The sequence below is a fragment of the Molossus molossus genome, unplaced genomic scaffold, assembly GCF_014108415.1.
Source record: "Molossus molossus isolate mMolMol1 unplaced genomic scaffold, mMolMol1.p scaffold_m16_p_19, whole genome shotgun sequence".
Classification (NCBI taxonomy): domain Eukaryota; kingdom Metazoa; phylum Chordata; class Mammalia; order Chiroptera; family Molossidae; genus Molossus; species Molossus molossus.
The window spans coordinates 30271507-30281643 of NW_023425354.1; the positions used below are offsets into that span (position 1 = coordinate 30271507).

General features: G+C 41.4%; 1 protein-coding gene across 1 annotated transcript; it reads right to left on the reverse strand.

Annotated features, from left to right (window-relative positions):
* Positions 1-782: 782 nt before the first annotated feature.
* On the reverse strand, positions 783-1193 carry LOC118634394 (keratin-associated protein 2-3-like). The gene has a single exon (XM_036268885.1). The coding sequence runs from the start codon at positions 1191-1193 to the stop codon at positions 783-785; it is 411 nt and encodes a 136-aa protein (XP_036124778.1).
* Positions 1194-10137: the final 8944 nt, after the last annotated feature.

Here is a 10137-nt window from a genome sequence, read left to right on the forward strand (position 1 = left end):
TTGATTCACCTTCCTGGAAGTTTATTGAAAAGGAGAACGTTTTTAAGTCAATTTTATTTTCTATTATATACTATACTGTGTGTAACTTGCAGACGGTAGTCAATCAGCACATTTTTATGTTAAAATATGCTAAGCAAAATAAGCTAGTCAGAGAAAGACAAGTATCATATGATCTCACTTATTTGTGGAATCTAATGAACAAAATAAACTGATAAACATAATAGATACAGAGACATGCAAGTAGGGAACAGACTGACAAACCTCAGAGGAAAGGGGGTGGAAAGGGGTGCTGGAGAGCTAAACCAAAGAACTTACATGCATATATGCACAACCAGTGGACACAGACAACAGTGCAGTGAAGAGGGGGGGAGTGGAGAGGAAGGGGTCAATGGGGGGGAAAGGAGTGACATCTGTAATACTTCCAACAATAAAGATAAATTTAAAAAAATTTTTTAACGAAAATTAAATTAGAATGATTTAAAATTATTAAAAAATTAGAGTGAATAAGTAAAACCAAGGCTGTGTTTGCTAGGCCAAAGAGAAGTTTATTAGAAGCCAAACATGCCACATAGACCTAAGATCTAAGATGGAAAGAAAAATGTTGCTACTATTACAGAGACTGGAGAACAGCCTAGGTCTTAATAGCTGAGTCTGGATGGCCATGCAACTTCTGGCTGACTTGAGGTCTTAATGGTTCAAGGCAGGGGGTTAGTTGGCAAGAGAAATGGAAGTGTGACTTATTCAGAAGGTTGAGGCCTTGCTCTAGGCAGTTGGTGCTCTGCTCAGCAGCAGCTGCAGCAGGGGGAGGTCCTGCAGGTGGTACGGCAGGGGGCAGGCTGGCAGCAGGGGGGCCGGCAGCAGGGGGCCTGCACACAGATGGGCTGGCAGCAGGTGGAGGCCCAGCAGCAGGGGCGGCAGACCACAGCCGTGCAGGACGTGGGGCAGCAGGCGATGGGGCGGCAGCAGCCCTCCTGCAGGCCGCAGGGGTCACAGCAGATGGGGCGGCGGCAGGGCTCACAGATGGGGCGCGTGCAGCGGGGCACACAGCTCACAGGGCGGCACACGGTGGTCTGGCAGCAGCAGGGGCGGCAGCAGCAGGGGTCTCTGCAGCAGCAGGGCTGGCAGCAGCAGGGCTGGCAGCAGCCTCCCCCACAGCAGGAGGAGCAGGTGGAGCCGCAGCAGGAGCCGGTCATGGTGGTGTCTGGGGCTGGGCTGGGATGGACTGGTGCGAGGAGTTGGGTGTTCTCAGGTGTGACTGTGCTCCATCCCATCGGGGCCCTTTATATACTCTGGCATGGTATATGAGGTGATGACCCCTCTTGTTTATCTTTGGGCCAATTAAGTAGAATATTGCTTTGACTAATGGTTGCATTGCTCATGACATACTCATGATCTCATTAAAGAACTCTCTTTGTACCCTCAATATGGATATATTCATGCTGTTTATCATCAAAATCTAAGCACTTACAGTCATTTCAGGCGATAGCAGCTCTTAATGCTCATTTTGAGTAGATAGCACCTGATCATTCCTGACAAAATGGTTCTACAGGAATGGAATTTTAAAAGGAAATTAATCATAATATAGGGGTTTATGGAACAATGATCAGATCCTATCCTTGACCCCCAAGAGCTCTCCTGAAAAGCCCATGTGTTAATCACACAGGTATTAGACATGTCCTTCGGGGTGGATTCCTTAGAACTACATGTTACTTGGTGTAATGGAATGTATATATACCTTGAATAGGACTGCAGCTCATATACTTGTATGGGAGGCACAAAACTTTATTTTTGTAAACCAGGCACTGGAATAAAGCATCCAAGACAACCATTCACTTTTTATTTCTTTTCTCCAGTTCATGTTGTGCATATCTCTGGTCCTGATCACAGAATGCTGATCTTATCTCTGAGGCATGACATTTTTAAAAATGAGAATATTGCAGATGTCCCTCATTTTCCCCCTCTGGCCCCCCACCTGCTCCCGCCCACCCCAGGCCTTCACAGCGCTATTGTCTATGTCCGTGGGCTATATATACATGCACGTAAATTCTCTGTTAACCTTATACTTGTTTCTCTTGGATATGTGATGAAGAATGATGTCATGAGAAGTTTTAATTTTCCTTGGCATGGTGCTACAACTAAGAAGTGACAAGATGGGGGTTTTCAACCAGCACTGCAAACATGTACAGTGCACCGTTCGGGGAGAAGTGTCGGGCGCCACCCAGCCGCTGGCTCCGCTGGGCGCTGCTGCCGTGCGATGGCCATGCTTCCCGGGACCCATGGCAGAGGAAGGGCAGGAGCTGCGTGGGGCCGGCTCACTGCTCTCCCATCGTGCCCTCCTGTTACTCACCAGATAGGATTGGGGTCACTTCAGGATCTTTCTCACTGTTCAGAAGAACGTGCCTTGGGCCCCAGGAACGTAAGCTCCCTAAGTGGAATTTCAAACATTACTTTAAAACTTCAAAAGGAATGTAAATTGACTGAACATGTCATCACAATCGGGGAGAAATCTAGCACAGTTCCCGTCAGTGCAGACCTCTGACGCTCACATTTCACATTCTTCTCTTGTCCATGGACATGTGATGTTTTTCAAAGCAGTAACCAGAGTTAGGTAAAAACTTGTATATTCCGCTTTCTTCCCCCCTCCCAGATTTATGAAGATATAATTGACACATAACTTTGAACAAGTAAGATGTATATTGTAATGATTTGACACACATGTCTTACAAAGTATTCACTGTGATGAGGGTAATTAACATACCCTTCACCTCCCATAATCATTTCGTTGTTGTTGTTATGGAGAGAACATTAAAGTTCTACTTTCATAGCAACTTCCAAGTACAAAATACAGTGTTGGTAACCATAGTCACCATGTGTACAGTCAGATCACTGGAATATATTCATCTTACAACTGAAAGTTTGTATCCTTCGGCCAACATCTCATTTCTTCTATACCTTGGCCCCTGGCAACCACCTTTCTACTCTGTTTCTGGGAGTTCTGTGTTTTTCATTGTACATATAAGTGAGATCATACAATATCTTTCTGTCTGGCTTATTTCACTTAGCATAATGCCCTAAAGGACCATCCATGGTTTCAAAAATGGCAGAATTTTCTTCCTTTTTTATGACTGATAATATTTCATTGTATTTATATATGTATATATACATCGATAGATACAGATATATAGGTATATCTCCTACATTTTGATTTGTTTATCCATCTGTCATTAGACATTTAGGTTGAGTCAAAGTCTTGGCTATTGTGAATAATGCAATATTCACGTTTGAGTGCATAGATCTCTGCTGGATCATACGGTAGTTCTAGTTCTAATATTTTTTTTTTTTTTTTTTTATGAATTTTTATTTATTTTTTTGTTACAGATATTTTACCTTTTTACCCCATTGGCACCCCCCACCCCACCCCCTCCACCCTGTCCCCGGCTTAGTTGTCCATGTCCATTGGTCATGCATACATGCATATAAGTTCTGTGGTTTATCTCTTCCCACCCCCCCACCCCCCATCCCCTCTTCTGAGGGATGTCAGTCTGTGCCCTACTTCCATGTGTCTGGGTCTACTGTATTCCTCAGACTGTTATGTTCATTATATTCCGTATATAAGTGAGATCATGTGGTATTTGTCTTTTTCTGCTTGGCTTCTTTCACTTAGGATAATACTTTCCAGGTCCCTCCATGTCGTCTCAAAGGATAAGAGATCTTTCTTTCTTACCGCTGCATAGTACTCCATTGTGTATATGTACCACAGCTTTTTGATCCATTCGTCTACTGGTGGACACTTGGGCTGTTTCCAGATCTTAGCTATTGTAAATAGTGCTGCTATGAACATGGGGGTACATATATTCTTCCTGATTGGTGTTTCAGGCTTCTTAGGGTATATTCCCAGCAGTGGGATCACTGGGTCAAATGGAAGTTCAATTTTTAATTTTTTGAGGTAGCACCATATTGTTTTCCATAGCGGCTGCACCAGTCTGCATTCCCACCAGCAGTGTATTAGAGTCCCCTTTTCTCCACACCCTCGCCAACACTTGTTGTTTGATGATTTGTTGATGGCGGCCATTCTGACAGGTGTGAGGTGATACCTCATTGTTGTTTTAATTTGCATCTCTCGGATGATTAGTGATGTTGAGCATTTCTTCATATGTCTCTTGGCCATTTGTATGTCCTGTTTGGAGAGGTGTCTATTCAGCTCCTCTGCCCATTTTTTAATTGGGTTCTTTGTCTTCCTTTTGTGGAGTTGTGTGAGCTCTCTGTATATATTGGAAATTAACCCCTTATCTGATACATCATTGGCAATGATGTTCTCCCATAGAGTGGGTTGCCTTTCCATTTTGATGATCGTTTCTTTTGCTGTGCAGAAGCTTTTTAGTTTGATGTAGTCCCATGTGTTCATTTTCTCCTTTATTTCTGTTGCCTTAGGTGATGTATCAGTGAAAATTCTGCTCCGTATGATGTCCGAAATTTTGTTGCCTACATTTTCTTCTAGAATTTTTATGGATTCACGGGTCACATTTAAGTCTTTTATCCATTTTGAGTTTATTTTTGTGTATGGTGTAAGTTGATGGTCGAGTTTCATTTTTTTGCATGTAGCTGTCCAATTTTCCCAACACCATTTATTAAAGAGGCTGTCTTTACTCCACTGTATGCTCTTGCCACCTTTGTCAAATATTAATTGAGCGTATTGCCTTGGGTCCATTTCTGGGTTTTCAGTTCTGTTCCACTGGTCTATATGCCTGTTCTTGTGCCAGTACCAGGCTGTTTTGGTTACAGTCGCTTTGTAGTATAACCTGATATCTGGTAATGTGATCCCTCCAACTTTGTTCTTCTTTTTCAAGATTGCTGTGGCTATTCGGGGTCTTTTTTGGTTCCATATGAACTTTTGAAGTATTTGTTCTAGTTCTATGAAATATGTCGTTGGTATTTTGATGGGGATTGCATTGAATCTATAGATTGCTTTGGGTAGTATGGACATTTTAATTATGTTAATTCTTCCAATCCATGAACAGGGTATGTTCTTCCACTTTTTTATATCTTCCTCTATTTCTTTTTTCAGTGACCTGTAGTTTTCTGCAAATAGGTCCTTTACTTCTTTGGTTAAGTTTATTCCTAGGTATCGTAATTTTTTTGGAGCGATGGTAAATGGGATTGTTTTTTCAGTTTCTCTTTCTGTGAGTTCATCATTGATGTACAAGAATGCCGTCGATTTCTTGACGTTAATTTTGTATCCTGCTACTTTGCCAAATTCATTTATTAAGTCTAATAGATTTTTGATGGAGTCTTTAGGGTTTTCTATGTACAATATCATGTCATCTGCAAATAATGACAGTTTCACTTCCTCCTTTCCAATTTGGATCCCTTTTATTTTTTCTTCATGTCTGATTGCTGTGGCTAAGACTTCCAGTACAATGTTAAACAAGAGTGGCGAAAGTGGACATCCCTGTCTTGTTCCTGTTCTTAATGGAAATGTTTTTAGTTTCTGTCCATTGAGTATGATGTTGGCTGTAGGTCTTTCATATATGGCCTTTATTATGTCGAGATATGATCCCTCTATTCCTACATTGCTGAGCGTTTTTATCAGAAATGGATGCTGGATTTTGTCGAATGCTTTTTCAGCATCTATTGATATGATCATGTGGTTTTTATTCTTCATTTTGTTTATGTGGTGTATCACGTTTATTGATTTGCGAATATTGTACCAGCCTTGCATCCCTGGAATGAATCCCACTTGGTCATGGTGAATAATTTTTTTGATGTATTTCTGGATCCGATTTGCTAGTATTTTGTTCAGGATTTTGGCATCTATGTTCATCAGGGATATTGGCCTGTAGTTTTCTTTCTTCGTAGTGTCTTTTTCTGGTTTTGGAATTAGAATTATGCTGGCCTCATAGAACGTGTTTGGAAGTCTTCCTTCTTCTTGAATTTTTTGAAATAGTTTGAGGAGAATGGGTGTTAGTTCTTTTTTGAATGTTCGGTAAAACTCCCCCGTGAAACCATCTGGGCCTGGGCTTTTGTTTGCTGGGAGAGTCTTGATTACCTCTTCAATTTCCTTAGTTGTTATTGGTCTGTTCAAGTTTTCTATCTCTTCCGGGAATAGTTTTGGGAGACTGTGTGTTTCTAGAAATTTGTCCATTTCGCTGAGATTGTCGAATTTGTTGCCATATAGTTGTTCATAGTAGTTGTTAACGATCTTTTGTATTTCCGTGGTTTTGGTTGTTACTTCTCCTCTTTCATTTATGATTTTGTATATTTGGGTTCTCTCTCTTTGTTTCTTGGTGAGTCTAGCTAAGGGTCCATCAATCTTGTTTATCTTTTCGAAAAACCAGCTCTTTGTTTCATTGATCCTTTGAATTGTTTTTTTTGGTCTCTATGTCATTTATTTCTGCTCTCATCTTTACTATTTTTTTTCCTTCTACTTGCTGTGGTGTTCTTTTTGTTTGCTTCTAATTCTTTAAGTTGTGAGGTTAGACAGTCAATTAGAAATTTTTCTTGTTTTTTGAGGTAGGCCTGTAGTGCTATGAACTTCCCTCTCAGAACTGCTTTCGCTGCATCCCATAGATTTTGTGTTGTTGTGTGTTCATTTTCATTGGTTTCCAGGAAGTTTTTGATTTCTTCCTTGATCTCCTCGGTGACCCATTCATTGTTTAATAACATGCTATTTAGCCTCCATGTGTTGAAATGTCTTTGCATGTTCTTGTTGCAGTTGATTTCTAGTTTCATGCCATTGTGATCTAAGAAGATGCTTGATATGATTTCAATCTTCTTGAACTTGCAGAGATTTAGTTTGTGTCCTATTATGTGGTCTATCTTTGAGAATGTCCCACATGCACTTGAAAAAGAATGTGTATTCTGTAGTTTTGGGGTGTCATTCTCTGTCGATATCTATTAAATCCATTTGGTCTAGTGCTTCATTTAGAGTCTCTGTTTCCTTGCTAATTTTTTGCCTAGAGGATCTATCCAGTGCTGTCAACGGGGTGTTGAAGTCCCCAGCTATGATTGTATTGTTGTCGATTTCTCCTTGGAAGTCCTCCAGAAGATTTTTAATATATTTTGGTGCTCCTATATTGGGTGCATATATGTTTATCAAGGTTATATCTTCCTGTTGGATAGATCCTTTCAATATTATGTAGTGGCCGTCTTTGTCTCTAGTTATGGTCTTCATTTTGAAATTTATTTTATCAGATATGAGAATTGCTACCCCAGCTTTTTTTTGCTTTCCATTTGCTTGGAAAATTTTTTTCCATCCCTTCACTTTCAACCTATGTGAGTCTTTTGTTGAGAGATGGGTCTCTTGTAAACAACATATAGATGAGTCATGCTTTCTTATCCAATCAGCTACTCTGTGTCTCTTTATGGGAGCATTCAGTCCATTTACGTTTAAGGTGATTATTGATATGTACTTATTTATTGCCATTTTTGTTTAGTGTGGTTCTATTTTTGTTCCCATTTCTACTGCTAATTACAGCAGTCCTTTTAACATTTCTTGCAGTGCTGGTTTGGTGCTAATGTATTCCCTTAGCTTTTTTTTGTCTGGGAAGCTCTTTATTTGATCTTCTATTTTGAATGATAGCCTTGCTGGGTAGAGTAGTCTTGGATTCAGATTCTTGTTTTTCATGACTTTGATTACTTCATGCCATTCCCTTCTGGCCTGTAGTGTTTCTTGTGAGAAGTCAGCTGAGAGCCTTATGGGGTTCCCTTTGTAGGTAACCTGTTGCTTATCTCTTGCTGCTTTTAGGATTCTCTCTTTGTCTTTAATTTGTGGCATTTTAATTACTATGTGTCTTGGTGTGGGCCTGTTTGGGTTCTTCTTACTTGGGACTCTCTGTGCTTCTTGAACTTGAATGCCTTCTTCCTTCACCAAATTAGGGAAGTTTTCTCTCACTATTTTTTTGAATATATTCTCTATCCCTTGCTCCTTTTCTTCTTCTTCGGGGACTCCTATGATGCGAATATTATTACGTTTCCAGTTGTCCCATAGTTCTCTTAAGCTGTCTTCCTGTTTTTTAATAGTTTTTTCCTTTTGTTTTTCTGATTGGTTGATTTTTTCTACCCTGTCTTCTAATTCGCTGATCCGGTCCTCAGCTTCCCCTACTCTGCTTTTTAAACCTTCCAATGTGTTTTTCATTTCGGATATGTCATTTTTTATCTCTTCTTGTTGGTTTTTAATTTCCATTTGGCTTATTTTCAGTGTCTCTATGTCCTTACTCATGCTGTTCAGCTTCCTCAAGATCATGGCTCTGAATTCTAGCTCTGTTAACATGCCTAATTGCTCCACATTGATCTCATCTTCGGTGGAGGTGGTTTGCTCTTTCATTTGGCTTCTGTTTCTGTGTTTCACCATTTTAGCTATCACTCTGGGCTTTGGAGCCTGTCAAGTTCTCCCTGTGGGTGTTGGTGTTCTGCTGTTTGTGGCTCCCTCTCCTGTGTTTAGATGAGCGAGGGAGGACCCGCGTTGAACACCACTGTCAAGTCTTACTTTCCTGGTTAAAGCTGCCAGCCCAGGAAACGTACTGTTATCCTCTAGCTTTTTGCCTGGAAGCTAGCAGTCTAGGTTAATTGATGAGTTTTGGGTTGTCAGTTGATTGAAAAACTCCCTCTGGTGCTCAGCCAAGGGGCTTTCACGAGGGTGGGGCAGATGCTGGTCCTTAGTGAGCCTCAATTAACACTTCAATGGCCCACAGGGTGGGGTTGGATCTCCGAGGGAGGGGCTGCTGCCTCTCTCAGAGCCCTGGGAAGAAGCAATGTGGCCACCGTCCTGAGTGGCTGCACTCAGCCAAAGCTCCGAGAGCCCTCCAAACCCCGAGTGTCCCGACACAGTTCCAGTCCAGTCTGCCCTCCCTCTGCCGGAGCCCAAGGTGAGTGGCTGTGGCTGTTTTAGCCTCAGTCCCGGCTGCGCTGTGGGGCCACCTGGGAGTGTAACCCGCGGGCGCCGCTTATAGCTAAGGCCGCTGCCGAGCTGCCGACCGTGCGCTCCCAGCCCCGTCTGGCGCCTTCGCAAGCCTACCGGGATGGAGTCAGTGTCCCTCGTTGTATGGTCCTCGCAAGCTGCTTTTCTGTTGGTTTTTCCCGTCGATTTGTCTGTGTTATAGTTGTAATTCCAGTTTGGTTCTGGGAGACGGTCTGTGTAGCTCCGTTCACTCCGCCGCCATTTTTCGGTCTCCTCTAATATTTTTGAGGAACCTCCATGTTCTCTTTCACTGTGGCTGTACCTATTTACATTCTCATCAACAGTGAGTGCACCATGGTTTTCTTTTCTTCACATCCTCACTAGCATTTGTTTCTCTCGCTCTTTTTATGATAGCCATTCTGACAGGTAAGAGATGATATCACCCTGTGGTTTTGATTTGCATTTCCCTGAGGATTAGTAATGTCGAGCATGTTTTCATGTACTCAGCCATCTGTAAGTCTTCTTTGGAAAAATGTCTATTCAAGTCATCGGCTCATTTTTTAATTTGATTGGTTCCCTATTTTGCTATTGAACTGTAGAAGTTCCTTATTTATTTTGGATATCAACCCCTTGTCAGATATGTGGTTTGCAAAATTTTCTCCTTTTCAGTAGTTTGCCTTTTCATTTTGTTGATTGTTTCTTTTTCTGTGAAGATGCTTTGGGGTTTGATGTAGATTCATTTGCTGATTTTCGCTTTTGTTGCTTGTACTATGCTCTTTCAAGGCATGTGTTATCATAATCAGTATTTCATGATATTTATGATAAAAGACTTCTTTTTAAAAAAATATGTTATTATTCATTTTTCCAGAGAGAGGAAGGGAAAGAGAGAGAGAAACATCGATGTGGGAAAAATACATCGATTGGCTGCCTCCAGATGCCCCCAGCTGGGGATGGAGCCCGCAACCTGAGCATGTGCCCTGAGGGGATCAAACCGGGACCTCTCAGTCATTGGGATGACACTCAATCCACTGAGGCACATCTGCCGGCCTAAAAGACTTCTTTAGGAATACAAGCAGCTGCTGTCTAATTTATCTGCTTTAAATCCCATTTAGACTTTGACAGGTTTTAGAAAACAGAGCATAATTGTGAGAAAAGTTTAAATATCTTTTCCCAAAATAGATATAGGTTTTAGACAGTACATTGTATTAAAAATAAAATACGATTTCATTGAAAAATTACAT

Coding starts and splice junctions, on each gene's coding strand:
- LOC118634394 (XM_036268885.1), bottom strand. CDS start 1,193: ATGACCGGCTCCTGCTGCGGCTCCACCTGCTCCTCCTGCTGTGGGGGA.